Genomic DNA, 22382 nt, shown 5'->3' with positions numbered 1-22382 from the left:
TATCTCCACGACTCCTAATTTCTCTCCGCTCTGGTCTCTCTCTGTCTATCCCCGCTCCCCCCTCCCTCTCTGTCTGTGTGTCTCTCACCTCCTCTCCTGCCCTCTCTCTCTCTCTCTCTCTCTCGCTCGCTCTCTCTCTCCACCTTCTCTTTTGCAGGTGCTTGTGGCTTTCATCAGCTTTTCAGAAACTATGTTGCTGGTGTACCTCAGCTACAAGGTGAGTTACACAGAGCCCATTACGGCCCGTCTAAAGCCTCATACACTGCCTGTGGCTATGACATATGTGTGTGTATGTGTGTGTGTGTGTGTGTGTGTGTGTGTGTGTGTGTGTGTGTGTGTGGTGTGTGTTCTTTCTCAACTTTACTGTAGTTTTCCTTTCCCCCCTGATGTTGCTCTTTTGCTCTCACATTTGGAAAGCTACTTGAGACTTTTTTGTATTGATAAATCAGAAAGAGTGACTGGATGTCCCGGTGTTGCTGCAGTAGGGGAGCGATCCGTCGGCGGGTTGCCTTGCCTTTGATGTACTTCACACAATAAGCCTATGAAGGGCTCACCCTGCAGATTATTCAGGAGGCTGGAGGCCTTAGCATTTAAACCTGATTGATTCCTGTGGACATACCCTGTGCCCGTCCACCTACACTAGTCAGTCTCGGGTCAGCCGTACGCAGGCGGCAGACACATAAAAACACCCGCGGCTGACATCTTAATTGAACAGGAAAGCTTAGTGGAAACTGAGTAATGCTGCTTTCCTCTCCAAAGGCGGGGAGCGAGTTGCGTAACCTTTATGCATCCCACTCTTTTCCGATGGTGTGAAAGCCGGCCAATTTCTCCCCTTCCGTTCCCGGCGGTCGGGCCTGTCCGTCGGTAATCCCCGTAGGTCGCCATGACAATGGAGTTCCCTGACCCCTGTGTGTGGTCTGTGTTTCCAGGGCAACGTTTGGGAGCAAGTACTACGTGTCCCCTTCATTCTGGAGATGATCAGCGCCGTTCCCTTCATGATCACTGTGAGTGGAAGCGTTGCGTTACCGAGCGCTGACAGCGCTGGGACTCTCTCAAGCAGCCATTTGTTTTGGCCGTCAAGCACCGTACTCCCAATCCCCCGCAGGAATGCACTTCACACATCCAGTACCTGCTACAATAATACAGCAAGGCGATCACATCAACACATACATTCCTCACACAACCCCTATTTCCTCGCCATGTATCCTGTGATTGTACACAACATATGAATAAATGATAGGACACACAGCCAAGCAGACTGAAGCTTTCTCTTCTTGACAGGTGATTTTGCCCTCCCTCAGAAATCTGTTCATCCCTGTATTTCTCAATTGCTGGTTGGCCAAACACGCCTTGGAAAACATGATAGTGAGTGAAGCGTTTTCTTCCTTTTTGTCATTCCTTTCATCACAAGATCTCACTGTGTCTTTTTTGTGGCATGCAATTGTCCTTTATTTCTATATCTATATCTTAAACTCTCTTCCATAAAGGTAAAGCAGTCGCAAAACAGCAGAACTTGCGTCTTGGACTTTGTACTGAAACTATTCACATTCCCTGCTTCAGTCTTTCTGTCACATCCAGCAAACTCCTCTTATTTTGCATTTTAAATATTGCCTTCCTCTCAGTTCCATACACTCAAACACACTCCCATTCTCATCTCCACTTTAGTGCATTTTGAGATTGCATCCATTGTCTTTTTCCTTCTATTCTTCATCAAGCACAATTGATCCACATTATACATTTTGACAATGCAGTACTTTGGGAGCCATAACTATCATCCTTTTCTCTCTCTCTCTCTCTCTCTCTCCCTCTCCCCCTCTCTCTGTCTCTCTCTCTCTCCCTCTCTCTCTGCAGAATGATCTCCACAGGGCAATCCAGCGGACCCACTCGGCCATGTTTAACCAGGTGGTGATACTCATCAGCACGCTGGTCTGCCTCATGTTCACTTGGTGGGTACCCACACTCCCGACACTGAACCGCGAGAGGAGAGGAGAAGGGAAGTAGATGGCGGGGAGGGAGGAAGAGAAGGGAGGTGAAGAGAGGGTAATAGCCCCGGGGTTAGGATGAGCGAAGGAGTAAGGACCGAAAGAGAAGGCCGGAGGGAAGCGAGATGGGGGAGAAGAGGAGGATGAGAGATGCAAGGCAGCAGTGTGACATGTGGAGAGAGAGAGAGTAAGACAGGAGGATAAGAAAGTGGCGCTCCTGGGGCAAAGAGAGAGGAAGAGCAAGAGCGGTAACGAGTGAGATAGTGCTCTGAAAATGAGAAACCGGCGATCGCTTCAGCGCATGTGGAGGATGTGTCAGCTCATTGTATATCTGGTGTGAAAGCCTCAGCTAATCCAGAAGATCCAAGACACAGCGTGAGCGAAACTCTCTGACCTTTTCATGACTGACAGTCGACTGTTGACTCATCTGTCCCTTAAAGACGCGCACACCTTGCACTTGTGTATGTACGCTCACACATCCACACGTCCCACAAAGGCTCTCATGCGTGCATCCACCCACATCTCCACACACACACACACACACGTAAACATACACACAAACAGGAACATACAGTTAGGGTTGTCACGATACTAGAATTTCTAACTTCGATACAATACCCAGGAAAATATCGATATGCCATAGCCTACCATTTTCGATACCACGGGGGGAAAAAATTATTTTCAATCTTTTTTTTTTTTTAATATAATTTAACATGAAAACAATATTTTAAAGTTGTCTGAGATCAAACACATTTTTGATTGACAGGTGTCGATCATCAGCCGTCATGATTTGCTCTTTTTTATTGATGGGAGTGAGCTTATACTGCACAAGCATGTGAAACATCATATTGCCTCCTGGCCTCTGCAGCAGAGACTGTTTGGGTCTCTGTATCTGTGTTTTTTGCTTAGTTGCTTACAGTAAGCAACTAAGCAAAAAACACAGATACAGAGACCCAAACTAGTCCCTTAATATCCGACAACGCAGGGGGAAATCCCGGTGCAAACGAGACAGACAGACAGACAGACGCTTCTCCATAACGTAGGCCCGATAAAACTCATTCAAAATTTTGCACTTACACAGCAGATTACCCTGCTCTAGTCATCAGCCTATCAGAACACTTTTAGCTTATTGAAGCAACAGATACCCACCAATGATAGGGAAAAATCAGCAGGGCTAGAGTTAGTGGATTATTATTGACAGAATAATTTTAATCGGATATTTCAACGTCCGGTCGAGCCTTCTGACCCCGGTCAGAAGGCTCGACCGGACAATGCATCTGAAAATCGGACAGTCCGGTCGAAATCCGGGCATCTGGCAAACCTACTTGATAACGTTAGCTAGCTCTGTAGCTCTGCTAGCTAAACTAAAACGGATGGTGTGCAGGATACGTTAACGTTTATGATAAATGTTTAATGCGTCAGTGATGTTGAAACGGGAGCTTTTGCTATCCTCTCGAAATTCTTTATATAGACTGGCGTGTCGGTCCTTAAGGTGCTTCACCAAGTTTGACGTGTTGCCCCCCTTCGTCGGCACCACTCTGTAGCATTGTTTGACTGAGGAACAACCCAGCTGACTGCTACTAGAGAGAGGAGGGGCTGTGGGCAGCGGTGCAGGGTGTGTGTGTGTGTGTGTGTGTGTGTGTGTGTGTGTGGCTAATGGAGGCGGAGAAATGTTTGATTTTTCATTAAGAGAAAGCACTGCTGGTATCGATACTGTTGTAAATGAGTATTGTATCCGTTTCAAATTTTTAGTATCGATACTTATCGAAGTATCGATATTTTTGACAACCCTACATACAGTAACACTGCACTGCAAAAAATCTCCATCTTAACAAGTCATTTAGTCTATTATTGAGACAGAATCATAATTTTCTTGAAATAAGTAAAAAAAAAAATCTGCCTGTGAGGTTAGAAATGTCACTTGTTTCCAATGCAAATCAATTTGTTTCAACAATTAGTAGAATCAAGTTTCATTTTCTTGGTAGTAGTGCAGTGATCTGCCTTTTTCTGACTTGTTTCAAGATATTGACACTCATTTCTAAAAAAAAAAAAAAAAAAAAAAAAGTGAAACTGCATTGGAAACAAGTAAAATTATCTCACTTTATTGGCAGGTGTTTTTGCTTGGTTTAAGAAAAATAAGATTTCAAGGCTGAATATGAGACTAAATGACTTGTTAAGATGGACGTTTTTTGCAGTGTGCTTCCCATGAGCACATACCAAAGGCCCACCCACACTTCACTGAGCATGTGAAGGCTGTTTCTCAATGATGCTCACTTCCTGTCATAATCTCCATCCCATCCTCCCACCCTCCACCCAAACCCCCTTCCTTCCCCAACCGTCCGTCTGCCACCCTTCCCATGCTTTTCGGCCCTCCTCCCCTCTTCCCCCCCCTCCCACCAGTATCTGCGGCATCCAGCACCTGGAGCGAGCGGGCAACAACCTGACCCTGTTCGACTCGCTCTACTTCTGCGTGGTCACCTTCTCCACGGTGGGCTTCGGGGACGTCACGCCGCAGATCTGGCCCTCGCAGTTGCTGGTGGTCATCATGATCTTCGTGGCGCTCATCGTGCTTCCCATCCAGGTGAGGAATGGAACGGCGAGAGGCTTTTTGACAGATTTCTCACACCGGGGGCAAAGGCATTTGTGTGGCGAAATGGTAGATAATGTAATGATAGTCATAAAACACAGTTGCAAAGTGCTTTGCAGAGGAGTAAATATGAAAACAAAAAAGATGAAGTTACCAGTAAAAAGTAAATGCGAGAAACATAAAAGCAAAACAGAAATAGGGAGGTGAAGGACGGTGAATCAAAGATGATCACATGAAAGTCTATAAAAGTGAGTTTTAAGAGGTGATTCAAAAAATGTTACTGATTTGGCCAGACTGAGCTCCTTGAGCAAAGTCTAGGAAAAAACGATCACATTATATTTTCAATCTGCCAGGCTGCGATCCAGCTTGTATGGGGTTAGAAAGTCTCATAGCTTGGTGTCAGACCTGTACGTGCCTTAAAAGCGATCAATAAAATCTTAAAATCAATTGTACAACTGTCAGATGTGAGGGGTCTGCAGCACAGGCCAGTTCGGTTCCCTTAGTAATCTCATAGTTAAGTTTTTTTTCCAGTAGCATGTAATACGTCTTGTGTTTCCCCTCTCAGAAGAATATGATGACTCATTGCGGCCTACATAGATTTGCGACACTATTTTTATTCAGAGAACAGTGAGAGTGTCTTCCTTACCGGCTCAACTCCCCAAATCCCTCTCTTGTCATTTAGCTGTGCCGCAGAGAGAGAGAGAGCTTCATGACGGAGAACTGGAGGCACGCTGTTTACACACACACACACACACACACACACGTTATTTGCATAGGGACTGATATAAACACCTTGACAAACAAATCAGTCGCGTTGTATCCCGGCGGTTCTGCCTTACATTTGTCAAACTATCCGACATTTCCCCACGGTGGCTGACGTACCTGCGTTTCTCACAGAAGATGTGAAAGTGTTAATTGCAGGAATCTCTCTCTTCTCCGTGCCTGCGGTCAGAGAGGAGGGATGCTCGGTTACACAGCTCAGGGGAGCTCTGGTGTGTGTGTGTGTGTGTGTGTGTGTGCGTGTGTGTGTGTGTGTGTGTGGCATGTATGAGCAGGACAGGAAATGACACAGAGTACTGATGAGCGATTCACAAAGGATTTGCTCTTTTTGAAGTTCTCGTTTTGCTGTGAATTGGATTTTTTTATGATGATCATACACCCGTTTGAGAGAGCTGTTCTGTTTTTTTGATCAGGTCACACAAGCGCTCACCTAGCTGTAGATCTGGTGGCTGTTAAACACATACTTGCTTCTTTTTTTTTTCTCTTTTGCCACAGCAGCTGTGGCTGGAAGGCAACAGCTATCTTCAAAGCCCCAAAAAGCTTCAGGAATAAAAATAAAATTAGCGGGAAGATATTTCCACTGAACTCGAAAAAGCCGATTCATAAAGTAATGGCGGTCTCTGCATCACTAGTATGGAGCCATGTCACCCTCCCACTGCCTGTCCCCATCTTTCATCCATAAATACCCCTTGACATTTAGAAACTGGCCCCCCTTTAGCCCCCACCCTCCCCTTTTGTGTGTGTGTGCATGTGTGGGTGTGTGTGTGTGTGTGTCTGTCTGTCTCTGAACCCTGCCATGACCAATCCCCAGTCTGCACAGCAGAGCCACAGAGAGCATCAGCATTCAGCCACTGTCTTTCCACATTGTTGCATCAACTGGTCTTCCTGTATCTGTCTGTAATACAGTATAATAAATATCCCTCTTGACAAGTCATTCAGTCTGGAGTCTTAACGTATTACTTATCTAAAAATAAGTTTAAAAAAAACAAACAAACATCTGGGTGAGGTAATTTCCCTTTTTCCAAATACAGTTTCACCTGTTTCGAGAATTTCCTTGAAGTGACAATTATCCGCCAGCATAACCAGCTGTACCGTCAGAAACTAAAAAAGGAGACACCCATTGTTAAACACATTCAGGCCTGGACAAATGACTCAGTTGAAGAGCTGAGGGGTTGTTTTGATGCCACTGAATGGGACTTATTCCTCAGTGACCAGGTCTCTTGTAATAACCCTGAACTGTTAACCTACACTATCTCAACTTCTGTGTTGATTCTGTCATTAAAACAAAAAATGTCAGAATCTACCCCAATAACAAACCGTGGGTCAATAAAGGACTAAAACACCATTTAAATCGGAAGAAAATAGCTTTTCTGGAGGGAGACTTGCAAAAAGTGAGAGATTTGGAGAAGGAAACAAGAAGCATGGTTAAGAAAGCAAAAACGGACTACAAAGACAAGGTTGAGGAGAAACTGAGGAATGGCAATGCAAGAGATGCTTGGAGTGGACTGAACACAATGATGGGAAGAAAACACAAAGCAGCCCTTCAATGCGATGACCCTGTTCGCCTGTCAAATGATCTGAATATGTTTTATTCTAGATTTGATAAACACGACTTCAGTGATGAATGTGACTCTGTCTGTGTAGGAATGACACCTGCCCCTGTGATATTAAAGGAAAAGGAAGTAATTTCGATCTTCCAGTGAGTCAACCCCCGCAAAGCTCCCGGGCCAGATGGGCTCAAGAGAAAGGTCTTGAAAGAGTGTGCCACCCAACTGGGACCCATCTTTACCCAGCTATTCCAGATGTTCCTCAACACCAGTTTTGTCCCCCAGGCCTGGAAAATGGCAACCATTGTCCCAGTGCCTAAAACAGCACACACAAAATCGCTTAATGATTTTAGACCCATTGCCCTCACACCTCTATTAAGCAAATGCATGGAGCGTCTAGTGAGCAAGGAACTCACATCGCAAACAGCTAAGCTTATGGGCCCCATGCAGTTTGCATACCGAGCCAGCCAAGGTGTGGAGGACGCCACTCTCACTCTCCTGGATAAAGTATATGGTCATCTAGACAAAGCCAACACATATGTCTGTGTACTTTTTATGGACTTCTCCTCTGCTTTTAATACGGTCGGGCCCCATCTTCTCCTGAGACGCCTGTGTGACCTGAACATCAGTAGCAGCCTTGCCCTGTGGATCAGAGAGTTTCTGAGAGAGGCCCCAACGAGTCTGTATTAATAACACATTCTCCGAATTCGCCTTGTCCTGAACACCGGTGTTCCACAGGGGTGTGTTTTATCTCCCCTTCTGTTCTCCATATACACAAATGAGATAAAATGTAACAGCAAAGACCTCTCACTCATAAAGTATGCTGATGACATGGCCCTGGTTGCCTGCCTGCAGGATGTCACCAGCCCTTCCTCCTCTCAGCACATCGACCACCTTGCCACCTGGTTTGACGGCAGCTTCCTTGACCTTAATGTCAGTAAGACCAAGGAGCTGTGTCTGGGAGTTAGGATGGGAGCAGGCAGCATAGGGCCTGTCTTCAAGCCAGCTATCATGAAGGGGCAGGAAGAGGAACAGGTCACTCACTTTAAATGTCTGGGAACAATCATTGACAATAAACTTACCTTTCAGCCCAATGCAGACTACATAAAAAAGCAAGGCAGTGGCTCTCTCTCCTCAGGAAACTGAGGAGCTTTAATTCCAGCAAACACACCCAGACCATGGTCTACAGGTCACTCACTGAGAGTGTTCTCACCTTTAACATCATCTCCTCAGTTAGACACAGGAACAAGCTGACCCAGGTGGTCAACCAGGCCAGCAAGATCATCGGAGACAAACAATTGCAACTCCAGAACCTATACAATCGGTCCATAACCAAAAGCCAACCCGGGTCTATAATGACCCCACCCACCCCCTTCACTCATGATTCCAGCCGTTGCCATCTGGCAGGAGACTCAAGGTCCCACTAGCCAGGAAGAATGGGTACAAGAAATCATTTGTGCCCTCTGCTGTGACCATTCTAAACAAGGACATAATAAAGTACCCCCCCTCCCCCCCATAGCCCATGAGCACTGCTGAAAATGTATTTTATGTATTTTAGTTGCTCTTCACTGTCTGTTCTATACTGTGCACTGTTTGTTTTATACTGTGTACTGTCTGTTTTTTATTGTGTTGCCAGATTGCCGAAGACAAATTTCCATTTTATGTAAATTTAATGGACAATAAAGTTTTTCTTATCTTATCTTATCGGTCTAGGCTGTTTTGTTTTTTCAGCAGGGAAGAAAAAGAGAGAAGATTGTTGTGGTGTGGGTGTGAATGGTCTAATGAGGTGGATTTGTTTCCAAATTTAGGTTGCTGTGACATGGGAAACTGTTTTTAGCCCTTTTCCCTGTTGGTCCAAGTTCAAAGCACTGCAAGTCATGGCTTAAAAGGCATCAGCTCAGTTAGCTTGGATAAACAGATGGTTTTTGGCTTTTGACGGCTAGCTAACTAGCCAGCAAGCTAATTTAGCAAAGCAACCAGTGTTCATGTTAACATAATATACCACTACTACTAACATGCCACTACTAACGCCAGCTACTACCAGATACTAATGTGCAATTCAGCCAGAACACAGGGATGGTTAGCTGACCAGATATATGATTTGTTAGCTAACAAGCTGATGTTATATCAACTCAATCAAATGTATGGCAAAATTATGGTTTCCCAGTCAATAACAGCACAGAAATCAACTATCTATTGAATTCTATTGAGGCAGCCAAGTCGTATGTTGAGAAACACAATCAGCTCGTCAATGAGGACCTCCAATATGGCTGCCAGAGGGTGCAATGCATCACCTCAAGATCATATCACTTGATTCAAGAAGAAAAAATGATTTGCATTGAAAATAATTGAATGTTTTTTTCTATTGTTTTAAGAAAAACAGGCTCCAACGACGCAAAACTAAACCAAATGGCTTATTTTTTGCAGTATAACTAACCCCATTCTCTTGAATTCTGCAACTTTCCTCTGTAAAATTACAAAACACCTGCTACTATCCATTATAGCTGCCCAACTTAACTTAGGCCTACTATTATTTCCTTGATCTACCTCCCCTCAAACCCCCAAATCACCTTAAACTCGCCCACCAACCTTAACCAAATCACCACTTATCTTAATAGCCCAAAACACTCTCCGTAATCGAACCGAAACACTAGACACTGTCATTGTTATCTTTTCATGCTCCACCTGGCCCTCCTCCCTGTTCTCCAGCTAATTAAATCCAATCTCCCCTTGTTGAATGTGACGGATGCTGTCCTGAGTGCAGTTTGAGCAGTTGGCCTTCCTGTGGATGGAGCGTCAGAAGTCGGGGGGGAACTACAGCCGGTACCGGGCGCAGACGGAGAAACACGTGGTGCTGTGTGTCAGCTGTCTCAAGATCGACCTCCTCATGGACTTCCTCAATGAGTTCTTCGCTCACCCCCGACTCCAGGTCTCTCCAAATGGTTTTAAGTAGGACAAGAGGGTGTGGGGTTTTGTGTGTGTGTGTGTGTGTGTGTGTGTGTGTGTTGTCTCTAATCCTCTCCAGGAGCCCTACCAGCTGAGGTTAAGGCAAAGGATTAATTCAGTATTAACGAAGATCAAACGGCTGTCTTATTCATGTCGGAGCAGATGTGTGTGTTTGCTTGTGTGCATCCATGTGTGCACCTCCATGTCGATAATACCGTGTTTTGTGCCTGTGTGTGCCTGTGTGTGCCTGTGTGTGTGTGTGTGTGTGTGTGTACACATGCACATGCCTGAATCTACGTATGTATTTGTTTGTGTGTGTGTGTGTGTATGTTTGTTGTGTGTAATTGTTTGTCCTTGTACTTCTATCCTTGTGAGAACCCGTTTCAGCTTTCTGCCTGTGGAGAGAAGACATTAAAGCGAGGGCAGTTGAGGGGGTTAGGACTTGAGTTTAGGGTTAAAATGAGAATAAGGATTAGGTTTAGGTTCGGGTGAGGTTTAAAGTTAAGGTTAGTTTAGGGTGCGATCACACCTAGTTTGTTTTCTTTTGTCTGAACCATAGTTTACATTGTTTCATTTTTGTATTTGGTACATTTAGATTCACATTTGTTTTTTGGACTGAGTTTTGGTAAAATGCTATCCTGCCAGGTTAGAGATTTTGGCAGTGGGGAGGAGTCAGAACAATCTGATTCCAGTCCTTGTAACTTTAGCAAAGCATTATGCACTTGTCTGCGGTGTGTGCCGTCCATTTACATTCTTTGGTGTTCATACCAGTTAAGAGTAGAGGAAATGAATAAATAGTTGCATCGGTTTATACTGCAGCGTGTCCTTGGTTCATTTGCTTTCGGTAGACTTTCCAAGCATGAGGAACTGGCTATCAGACGTCAACAACTGTCTCCTTATACCCATAAAGCCTTCCATTTTGGGGTTGTTTCCTGTAGTTGGTACACGATTGCATTCTCACTTTTAACAAAACCGCACTGCAGTTCTCTTGGAAGAGGACGGAGACCTGCATTTTCAGGCATCTCAGTGTGGTTACTTGGTGTGCACGAGAGTTCGAATGGCATTGTTGTTCCCAAATGAACCAAACTAAAGACGTAAACGCACCAGAGCTACGATAAACCGCTACAAACATGCTTGGTTAGGTTTAGGTCATGTAGAGCTGAGGGTTAAGGTTAGGGTTGGGGAATGAATGTAGTCAGTGGAAGATTCTCACAAGTATAGTTTTATAAATGTGTGTGTGTGTGTAGGACTACTACGTGGTGATCCTGTGCCCAGCAGAGATGGACGTCCAGGTGCGGAGGGTTCTTCATGTCCCTCTGTGGGCCCAGAGAGTCATCTACCTGCAGGGCTCCGCCCTCAAAGACCAAGACCTGATGAGGGCCAAGTGAGTCCCTGGGACCTAGAGCAACAACAACAACAACAACAACAACAATGACATCAACACAGAGTCTAGACCCTAGCACTTAGAACATAGAGACAAGCCTACTGCCATTTATCTGTCTGTCTGTCTAGATGTATGTATGTACCTACTATCTATCTATCTATCTGCACATTAGCACTTAGAAATAAAAGCACTAACACTAGCACATGTTGCCACCAAACACTCGGTCAACAACTGAGACCTCAAAACCCAGAAAACACAGAACTGACATACGCAGAACTAAGACACCTTGAAATGAAACGCCTGCAGGTAGAAGCCGGAGCCCCTAATTAAAACCTAAAGAACCTACAGCCTTGAAGTAAGAGCCATAATTACGGTTTGAGTCATATTGCGTATTGTTTACCCCCTGGCTCCTGATAATACAGCCCCAGCACCTTAGGCTGGCTTTTGTCACAAGGAAAGAAAAGGAGCGAAAGCCTGTTTGTTTAATCTCCCTGTCTCCTCGCCTCGCCTCCTACTATCTCATCCATAAATGGCGTGGGCTTGAAGGACACGTTTGTTGTTCTATTGTGCTGCTTTTTTTTCTCTTTTGTCCTCTCCCTCAATAACATGACAACACCCTCCTTCTCGTCTCTTCTCTCGTCATTGCCTCCCTGATTCTCTCTTTCTCTCCCTCCCTCTCCCTCCCTCTCTCTCTCTCTCTCTCTCCCTCTCTCTCTCCCTCTCCCCCCCCCCCCCCTCTGGCTGTGTCCTGGCTTGCGGTCGGTCCCATGGCCTCCTGCTCTATTAACTGCCTGTAGGATGGACGATGCTGAGGCCTGCTTTATCCTCAGTAACCGGTTTGAAGTGGACCGCTTCGCCGCTGTACGTTCCTCACCGTTTCCCTGTATCGCCATGACACTTCTCACGCTGCAAAAAAAAAATCCATCTTAAGTCATCTTGTCTAATATTGAGACTTAAAATCTTCTTTTTTCTTTGAATAACAATTGAATAACATCTACCATTAGGGTGAGATAATTTCAATTGAGCGATTTGCCTTATTCTGCGTTGTTTCAAGATATAGGCATTTGTTTCTAGAAAATGAACTGCGGTGGAAACAAATGGAATTACCTTGGCTTGTTTTTTTTATGATAATTCATTTTTGTAGTTTTCCATCAAAATATTCAGTATGCAGTGAAGAAAATATAACAGACAGTAAAGAGAACACAGGCTGGACACAAAATGAAACCATACAAATGCACACCCAGAAAAAACACAAAAACAATAATTAATAGTTAATAACACAATTCCCAGTATTTTTCTGAGTTGGAAATGCCATTACACAGCTATGATATAGAGTAGGTATGGTATGTACCCCACTTCAATATTCCTCCACAGTGCCAAATCACCTATATAAGCTATATAACATACATATATTCAAAGATGTTTAATGAAGACATTATTAAAATTAGATTTTAGACAACTGGACTTGATCCTGAATGGCTCCCCTCTCTAAAAAAGTACTGAAATCCTTCCAATCAGGCCAGTTTGCAGCATTTGAACCGCAAAGCCTCCACTCAGCAGCATGAATCATCAAAATCATGAAAACTGAATAATATATGACCTTTAAGAAAAGTTAAGATATTAAGACTAAATATGAGATTAAATGAGTTGTGAAGATGGAAATTTTTTTGCAGCGTCCCATCGACCTCCCACACCCTACTTTGCCTGCATTTGCTGTTTTCCCATTGCCTGAATTTTCTGTGACCATCTGAGGGCCAATTTAACACCAATTCAGTTCGCTCTCTTTATGGCCTCTGCCTCCCCTCCCCCTGTTTTGTGCAGCCTTGAACACTCCTCTGTCCAAACGTTGTCAGAATTGCATTACTCTGAAATGTGAGGACCGTTCCATTGCTCTGCTGTCCGCTGTGCAGTCAGTGCTTTAAGAGGATTATTAGTGGGGCTTCAGATAGGAGCTACAATCTGACGCCACTAATGATGGGTTTCTTCCTCTCTCGCTCTATTTCTCTCTCCCTCTTCTTTTCCATCCATCTCGCTCTCTCTCCTTCCCTCTTCTCTCTCTCTCCCTCTCTCTCTCTCTCTCTCCCTGTCATTTTCTCAGGATCATCAGACCATTCTTCGAGCCTGGGCAGTGAAAGACTTTGCCCCAAATTGCCCCCTGTATGTCCAGATTCTCAAGCCTGAGAACAAGTTCCACGTCAAATTTGCAGGTCGGCAAGGAGTGTTGAATCAAATTGACTGGAAGTGATTGAGGTGTCAGTGAGAAGTGTGTATGTATGTGTGTGTGTGTATGTGTGTGTGTGTGTGTGTGTGTGTCTGTCTCTGACCTCTGCCACACTTGTTGTTTAGATGCAACTTCACTTCATTTGAGATAACACCAAGATGCAGGAAATGATAGGTTGCGATTTTGAGGTGGTTAAACTCAGTTTGTGACAGAAATTGTGCACAGTCAAGAGGCAATCCAGCCTCGATGCAACTATAAGCAATGTCAAAGATGGACGATCAAGTAAGTAACCATTATTCATGGTTATATTGTAGAAGTCCATTGAAATGACTAAGGCGTCCAGTCTGCTCTTTATATTCGGCGTGTCTCATCAGCTGTCACTTTGTGAGTTATGTCCCATTTTCTACTTGAGCTCGTCTGCCTGATTTGTAAGCCTGCAAATGTCTCCCATGCATTTTCTATCAGCCTGCCTGTGCAGCAGTATAGCAATCTATCTCCCCACCTCAAAAGCAGCGCTGGACAGATTGGCTTAGCTTGGCTGCAAGCCTTTTGAGGAGTTTCTGGGAGTTTTTCACATTGCCTTTTGGAGAGCATCCCTTCCTCTCCTGCCCAGCAGAAAACGTCAGTCAATCAACGGCTAGTGAAGGAGAGAGAAAGATGAAGCAAACTCTCTTTCTGTCTCTCTCTCTCTCTCTCTCTCTCTCTCTCTCTCTCTCTCTCTCTCTCTCTCTCTCTCTCTCTCGCTCTCTCACCCTCTCTCCTCTCTCTCACACATCTCTCTGCCTACAGCCCTGGAGAACGTCAAACTCAATTCTAGCTTGCCGCCCTCATCCCAGCTGTCTCTATCAATGATTAACGTTTTACTTTGCTACCTTGGCAGAGAAAATCCACTTTCTCTGATGAGTTCTGCTGTTGTGCTAACCCTCCCTGCAGCCAGTCCTCCTCTGCCCCTACCACAGCTTTTAACTCCCTCACTACCACGGCCAGACCGGCGGCTTTGTTATCGGTGTTACTGTAGGTCAGACATGAGTTAGCATAGAGCCGCCTCATCTGCTGTCTGCTGTGTGACTCCCATGGTTCAGGATGAAGGACACCAGTCAGCTATGTGGGGCTGACTGGTAATCACATGGACATAGCTGTGACATGTGCCTTGCGTTGATGTGTTATCTTGATATAGAAGCATGTGTCGAAGGCCCCCCTTATCTTGCAGTGTTGTGTGTTCAGCAGTGGGCAATCAAAACATCCTCCTCAAGACGTTATATTTGCTTTGGCCGATGTTGATACGGCTCTTCGTGTAAAAGATGGCCTCACCTTGTTGGCACAACAGCACTTTAGCCGAATAAGTGCTGAATAAGTGGCGTGCTAGGCGTGATAGGATTAGCGGAATGTAAAGTGCTCCTTTAAACACACAAAATATTCTGTGTGAATCTGAACGAGAGCAGGCTAGTAATCAATAGTGTCTCTGCTGAGCGTATAGTGTCCTTCTAATCCTCAGGTCACCATGGGGAGACCCGGAGAACAAATCAGCGTGCTGTCACATGGGCATTTAGTGGCGACGCCCCATTGAGACTCCGCTTGGAATATGCTCACTAAGTGCCAGAGTAGGAGGCATTAATGAGCTACAGTCACAAGACTTCATTTGATCCACAGGAATAGTTTAATAACACCATAATGTTCATTAGGATAGATCAGATCTGGCAGTATGGGCCTGCAGTAGGCCAAGGGAGACTGAGGCTTTTGAGAAACCGAATGGAATTGTGGGTTACCTTGTGTCAATTGATTATCTGCCTAGTTTATGTGTTGAACGACAATAGCCAGTCACCCTCCTGAGCTCGGCCCATTGTAGCTGTATGGTGTTGATAGCAGTTCTCTCATACACACAATAACCGCATACTGATTTAATTAGCTCAACTGGTGGACCTGTGGACATATTGTAATTGCATTCTTGTAGAGGGTGCGCATAGTCACACCTGTGCACACACACACACACTCTCACACACGCAACCATGCGCACACACACACACACACACACACCGTCAAGTGCGCACACACAGTGGCACCCTTAATATCAGTCTGTAATGGAAAACAACATGCAGCCTGGAGAAAGAGATACAAAACCCCAGATCTTCCTCAGAGACAGGGAGAGAGAGTGTGTGTGTGTGGTGAGTCTGTACAGAGTCTAGGTCTGTAATTGGTTTCTCTCCTAGTCTGGGTCCAAGCACCTCAAGGATACAGGACAGGGTGGAGGGCTGGAGGAGGGTACTGTGAAGGGCAAGGGGAGGAGAAGACGAGGGGAGAAGCTGGAAAGTGAAGGGATGGCAGTAGTGAAGAGTGGTGCAAGAAGCATATTGGAAATTGGATATTGGAAAAAATCTTAATTTGGTCTGTGACTACTGTGTATGTGCTTTGGGGGTTAGGTGTGTGTGTGTGTGTGTGTTGTGTGTCATGTATGTGTGTGTGCATGCATACACGTGTAAGACAGAAATAGAGTGGACGATAGATGTGCTTGTAAGTATAAAGAATTCTGTTCTGAATTCTGCTCCATAGAAACAACTATGCTCCATAGAAACAACATAAGAAATGTTTTGTCTCTTTCTCCTTAAGCTCTGTTTGTCCATTGCTGTGTGAAAGCTTACGCTTTGAATGAAATTCAGAGAAGAGATTGAATAGCGGGAGGCTGGTGTCTGTGACCTGTATGGTGAAGTGCTGTTCTGAGCTGTCAGAACATTTGTGCTTCAACAGAAGATCAACAACAGCTTTAATCAAGGCTGAACTGTCATCGCGCCATTCACCTGCATAGTTTCAAGCGCACACAGCCTTTTATTTGTTAAAAAACGCATTTTCATCTCAGCCGGCCTCTTACTGCCCAGTGTACAACCAGGCTGACAACTGATTGCGTTTGATTCCCTTCACAGGCTCTGATATTGTGACCGATATTGAAATGCAGAGCGCATTGTGCTTTTAAGACCGGGCTCAAATTTGTCGGTAAACAAGGCAGCCTTAATATGCCTGTCTGCTCATCACTGAATATAATGCAATCAAGAATTACTCAGCAGGGGAAATGGATGCTCCCTGGGCCTTATTCCCTGATTGGCTAACTAAAACCATTAATCGCTCTATTGGTTTTTCCTTTCAAAGAGAGAGCTGTGTAGCAACAGGTAAATGAGAAGACTGTTATCAGTGTTTGTTCAGTTTGGTTCGGTTGGCTCGCAGAGCCGTGTTAAGTGTCAGAGGGAAGGTGGTGCAATAAGATGGTACATCGCCGGCCTGTTGCTAGGTCTCCCCATTACCCCAAAACTGAGCCATGGGCCAGAGCGATAACACAAAATGGACCCCATAGGCGTAAACACAGATAGTGTCTGAGTAGAGGCAACAGAATGATGCAGGATGGTGGCATGGTCTGTTTGACTTAGTTCACTTATTTGCATCCTGTTAGACATACAGTACATCAAGCAGCATTTATGAATATGCAACATGAAATGGGGCTACATTTGCACCTACAGCTTGTGTGTGTGCTTGTGTGTTTGGGGGTAAACACAGAGGCATATTATAATTATGTCAGGCCGGGCATTTTGAGGAGGAAGAGGAAGAAAAGGAGGAGTAGGAAGAAGAAGAGGAGGACGAATGAGAAATACATGAGGGTCCATCAGTAGAACTGCCCGGACCATAATTATCATTAAAACATCTTTGAAATCATGTGTCTCTAATCCACACAGCACAATGCCTGAGTAGGCATAAGCATGTTTATTCTACATCACCCGGGGCTCGAACTCACAACCTTTGCCACCAATGGCAAGTTGTGATGAAGTTGAGCTACCTGAGAAGTGAGAAAATTAGAGGAGGCTTCACACTATGACTTAGCCAACCACCAGGCTGCCCAGTAGCAGCTGTCCGTGCATGTAAAGGCAGATTTCAAACTAGCATTCAGCATTCAAGACAAAATTCTGAGAATTTGCGTACTTCATGTAGACAACATAGAGATGTCTGTAATTTCTTTTTACAAAGATTGATTGCTCCATAAGTGAAAAACTGATGTTTAAAGATGCTCTATTTTCCATTGACTGCAGTAGTTTACAGGGCGGAATTCAAAATGCTGTCAAAAATTCTGTTTTTGAGATACAATTATGAAATTTTACACACTACATCTACCATGACATAAAAATTTTGTCATTTATTTTCATGAACATTGGAGAATTTGCAGTAGCAGTTTACAGTACTGTTTACAGTAAAACATTTTGATGCACTGTGGGCTCAATTTTTGATAATTCAAAAATCTGGCTGGATCGTTTGTGGAGTCTGAAGATGCCGTGTAGCAAGTTTGGTGTCAATTGAGCAAAAAATGTGGGAGGAGATAGGTTTAATTAGTTTTACAGTTTTTGAGAAAAACAGAGTGATGGACTTCATAATTCCTACCAGCTCGAAGCTTCTGAACATTTCTGCTCACTTGGGCCTACATTTTGGTGAAAGTTGCAAAGTGGTAGCACGGTAGCAATTTTCAAAGTTTTAAACTTTAGACGGTTGCTGTAGCGCCACCATCAGGACTATTAGCCCACAATGCCAGTTGAGGAAGTTTGGCATAGGACTGGACCTATGTGCAAAGTTTTATTTTCATGCATGGGAAGGCAGATTTCTTCGTAGGAAGCATAATAATAATAATAATAATAATAACATTGGGAAATACAAGAGGGACCGGCAGCAGAGCTGCCCGGCCCCTAATTATACACAATGTAATAAGTGAAATGCATGATGATGTGTGTTTACAAGAGCTTAGAGGCTTTATTTCATCTTAGCCCCTGGCCCCTCCATTACAGCAACGTCAAGGTAGCCCCAGAACTAATGAGGTTGCCATGTCTGCTGAGAGGAATACATAATCCTCCACACATACACACACACACACACACACACACACAAACAAAGGCGTGGAGAGACTTTCTCAACAACACATTTGTATTCACTGTTGTGTTGCTCCGTTCAAAGCAAAGTTTATGGTTCTGCACACTGAAACTTTTAATGGAACAGAATGTGAGTGTTTGTGTTTTGCTGAGGCATGTGTGACCTCGGCTGCTCTGTCTCCCTTGTTTCCTCTCTCTGCAGATCATGTGGTGTGTGAGGAAGAGTTTAAGTACGCCATGCTGGCTCTAAACTGTGTGTGCCCCGCTACCTCTACCCTCATCACTCTATTGATCCACTCCTCCAGAGGACAGTGAGTTCCCTCTCTCTCTCTTTCTCTCTCTCTCTCTCTTTGTGTGTCTCTCGCTCGCTCTCTTTCCCCTTCTCCATTTGATGGTGCAGTGAGCAAACTATCAGTACAGTCTTATAATCTTGGCGGTTTAATATAGATACATTTCATAGCCACCATAGAGCCACAGTAGGACAGAGGTGAGCTGCATCTTGTCACCTCACTGCTCCTCTTCTTTCAGAACGGCGCCCCAAGAGGCCTTCAAGCAACGTGCAGGAGCCTTCCAGCCCCTCAACAGGTTGGCAGCCTCATCCGTAGTTTGTATTCATCGAAATGCTTGTGCTTAATGTCCTACCCAACTTCAATAGGCATTACATTGTGCTGTCTGACTCAATTTCTGTACTTTTCAAACAAAAAGCTTGAGCTTCTGGGAATTGTGGTAATATCAGTAAACTGATATTGATGCTTTTCTTTGTTGCAGCCAGCCACACTTTGTGATTTAGGTTGATGACGGTTGTATTTTTACACAAAAAATGTGCCTTTTGTAGCTTTAATTTACTATTGCCAGTAACAATACATCACTGACTAAAAGTACTCTACAGATTAATTTATTGTTGTTAAATATATGAGTTGACAGTAGATGTCCTCCAACAATAACAAATCCTCTTTTTCCTGTTACCTTTCATTGGATTACATCTCAGTGGGGAATGTGGCTTTGTCATAACTTGTTTTGGGACTGTGAAGTTCAACAGTTGAAAGCAGGCTTTCTCATAGCTCATGTACAGCTAGACTTTAATAAGCTTTTCTATTTATTGGCCGTGCCATCGATAAACGGCTAGTGTTTGTCCTCCTCCTCCCCTGCTAGTCTGTGTCCCTGAAGTGCTGTGACGTTAAACCAGCCTGGCACGCCATTCCTGTAAACTGTAAATTCGCCACAACACTTGTTTATGTAATGCAGTCTTTTTCACAGGCCGCCCACATTCACACTGCCCCCACACCCCTGCTTCCTGATACCACCTCTTAGCCTCCACGTCTCAAGCAATATCCCTCTGAGATAAATGCTGTCCACTTAACAGTGTGAATGTGTACATCTGGGACCTATTGTTCAGACAGACTTGGTGTCCTTGCCTACATCTGTGTGCTGATTGAAGTATTGATCAGCAGCTCCAACAGAGATATAAGCTGTTCCCACCGCAGCCTTGAGAGGAAAAACCTCTCAAATGCTGCATTGGTGCAGAGCTGGAGTCTTTGTGTCATGTGTTAAAAAGGTCAGCCTTTCCCCCTCATGGCCAATTAATCTCTCTCCCTGTCTCAGGGAGGGCGGCGCGTGCTCGGCGGACCAATGGCAACGCACCTACCGGCGCTGCTCAGCCAATGAGGTCCATCACATCCGCTTGGAGGAGAGCAAATTCTTCGGGGAGTACCAGGGGAAGAGCTTCACCTTTGCCTCCTTTCATGCACATAAAAAGTAAGGGGAATATAAGAAAACCAAGATATGAAAACACACACACACACTCGCACAGTTCAACAGCTGAGCTCGTCTCTGTGTTCGCAGGTATGGAGTGTGTTTGATCGGAGTGCGCAGGCTGGACACCACCAACATCCTGCTGAACCCTGGTCCCTGCCACATCATGGGGGCCTCGGACATGTGCTTCTACATCAATATCTCCAAAGAGGAGAACTCAGCGTTTGTCAGGGGCCAGAGGGAGCCGTCACGCGGCGGCCCGGGGGGAAACGCAAGGGGAGTTCACCAAACCATCTACCATGGCCTCACCCGCCTGCCAGTGCACAGTATCATCGCCAGCATGGGTCAGTCAGACGGGCACGGCACAAAGACTGCGTAACATTTACACACTGACCCTCTGCTTTCAGAGCGCCGAATGGCCGAACACGAAGTCTTCTTGTTAAACTGACTCAGACAGCAGCACGGCCACAACTCTTATAATTATGCAGTTCTCACATTTGAAAACATATCTGCATGGTTTAGAATGATTCATACCAATGTAAAGGAATTAACATGTATCTGATTATAAGTCACTCTTGATAAGAACAACTGTCAGAGGAACTGAAATGTCAAATGTGCATCCGTTTCTGCTGATTACATTTTAGCGGGAGGTTTTACAAACACACCACCTGGTGGACAACACTGGAACTCTTCAGCTCACTGGTTTTAACTGTTGCTCTCACAACAGATTCTCAGAGAATCATGTTAAGAGACAAACTTATTGTGTTTGACCCATTAGCATGACCCATATCTTGATAATCAGTGCGACTGTGTGCATGTCCTCCAGGCACCGTGGCCATCGACCTGCAGGACTCCAGTGACAGCAGCCCAGAGGGGCAGGATCCAGGCAGCGTGGGCATGGGCAGCGGAAGAGGGAGCAGGAGCAGCTCCAGGGCAGAGGTGGGGGGCGCCAACACCTTGGCCCTGCCCGCCATGGGAGAGGCGGCCGAGGAGAGGCGGCACAGCATCGCCCCCGTCCTGGAGCTGGTGGACGGCGTCAACAACCCCACCTTTGACCTGCTGGGAGACCAGTCAGAGGACGAGGGAGGAGAAGAGGGCAAGGAGGACAGCGACAGGGACGAGAGGGCCCACTGGTGGGGCGGACACTGCGAGTATGTATTGAAGATGCTGTTTGAATTAACGTTTATGGTCCTGTTGAGCTGTAAACTTGTTCAAAGGTAACCGTGCGCGTGTGGGTGTCCTCAGGTGGGTGAAGGGATACCCGCTGAACTCTCCGTACATCGGCAGCTCCCCTGCGCTGTGCCACCTGCTGCAAGAAAAGATGCCTTTTTGCTGCCTGCGCATGGACAAGGTATGGGATCTAAATGACTCCCTATAACCCAAATTTACCCATTCACGTGCCACACAGCCTTCACGGCCCCTCTGTTCCTCCCCTAGGCCTGCCACCACATCCCTTTTGAGGACGCGCGTTCCTACGGCTTCAAGAACAAATTGATCATCGTGTCGGCGGAGAGTGCGGGGAATGGTTTATACAACTTCATCGTGCCGCTGAGGGCCTACTACCGACCCAGGAAGGAGCTCAACCCCATAGTGCTGCTGCTGGAGAGCATGTGAGGCCGACATTTACGCTACCTGGTGTGATAGGGTGGATATGCTCGGAAATAGCCGCTATTATCAAAGCGAAGTAGGTTACATGTAAGGCCAAAATTGTGGCTCTGAGCATGACAGCTGTGCTACAAATCTAGGTAACTACTGGTAAAATGGGTTCCACTTTAAATAGCCAGCGGTAGGGAAAAAAAAGAAAAAAAAAAAGAGCTATTTAAGGTCACTGTAAACATGATTTGTGAAACGCTGAATGCTTTCAGGACAATGCGCTCCACTCGCATTACAGTCCAGTGTCATGTATTGTGGCTGGTACACAAACGCAGTCAGCCAAATGAGAGTGGAATCCAATAAAAAAGCCAATAAAACGCTGAGTCACTCCACTGTACTGCTGTTATTTTCAGTGTTCTCTACAAGGCAGCAGGCTGCACTGTTTTTCTGTGTTTCTCAGGCTGAGTGAGGGGTCTGTCTCTGTGGGGATGCTAGCTCTTCATTACGGTAGCCTATGTGTAAATATCTACTGTTTGGACGCTCAAAACAATCTATTTGTGTTTGTTTGATTGGTTCAGACCTGAGGCGGACTTCCTGGAGGCGATCTGTTGGTTCCCCATGGTGTTCTACACAGTGGGCTCCATCGACAAGTAAGATCTATCAAAGCCCCGGGCAGATCTCATTATGTATCATCCTCT

The 22382-nt window shown here is 45.3% G+C and overlaps 1 protein-coding gene across 1 annotated transcript in view; it reads left to right on the top strand.

Moving 5' to 3' along the window:
- Positions 1 to 22382, top strand: part of kcnt2b (potassium sodium-activated channel subfamily T member 2b) — a 41756-nt gene that overhangs the window by 14818 nt on the left and 4556 nt on the right. The window contains exons 6-22 of the mRNA XM_071529767.1: positions 158 to 217; positions 930 to 1004; positions 1282 to 1365; positions 1852 to 1946; positions 4383 to 4563; positions 9661 to 9825; positions 11090 to 11226; positions 12024 to 12087; positions 13325 to 13433; positions 18542 to 18650; positions 18868 to 18924; positions 19942 to 20094; positions 20182 to 20435; positions 20918 to 21242; positions 21337 to 21442; positions 21529 to 21701; positions 22263 to 22334. Of these exons, the coding sequence (XP_071385868.1) occupies positions 158 to 217; positions 930 to 1004; positions 1282 to 1365; positions 1852 to 1946; positions 4383 to 4563; positions 9661 to 9825; positions 11090 to 11226; positions 12024 to 12087; positions 13325 to 13433; positions 18542 to 18650; positions 18868 to 18924; positions 19942 to 20094; positions 20182 to 20435; positions 20918 to 21242; positions 21337 to 21442; positions 21529 to 21701; positions 22263 to 22334 (2219 nt within the window). The remainder of the gene's footprint in view (positions 1 to 157; positions 218 to 929; positions 1005 to 1281; positions 1366 to 1851; positions 1947 to 4382; positions 4564 to 9660; positions 9826 to 11089; positions 11227 to 12023; positions 12088 to 13324; positions 13434 to 18541; positions 18651 to 18867; positions 18925 to 19941; positions 20095 to 20181; positions 20436 to 20917; positions 21243 to 21336; positions 21443 to 21528; positions 21702 to 22262; positions 22335 to 22382) is intronic.

This window comes from Centroberyx affinis, unplaced genomic scaffold, assembly GCF_046629955.1.
Source record: "Centroberyx affinis isolate AG114_WGS23_722 - 3 ecotype Tasmania unplaced genomic scaffold, CSIRO-AGI_Caff_v1 ptg001839l_1, whole genome shotgun sequence".
Taxonomy (NCBI): domain Eukaryota; kingdom Metazoa; phylum Chordata; class Actinopteri; order Beryciformes; family Berycidae; genus Centroberyx; species Centroberyx affinis.
The sequence above is the reverse complement of the archived record's forward strand: the minus strand, read 5'-3'. Positions and strand labels throughout refer to the sequence as shown.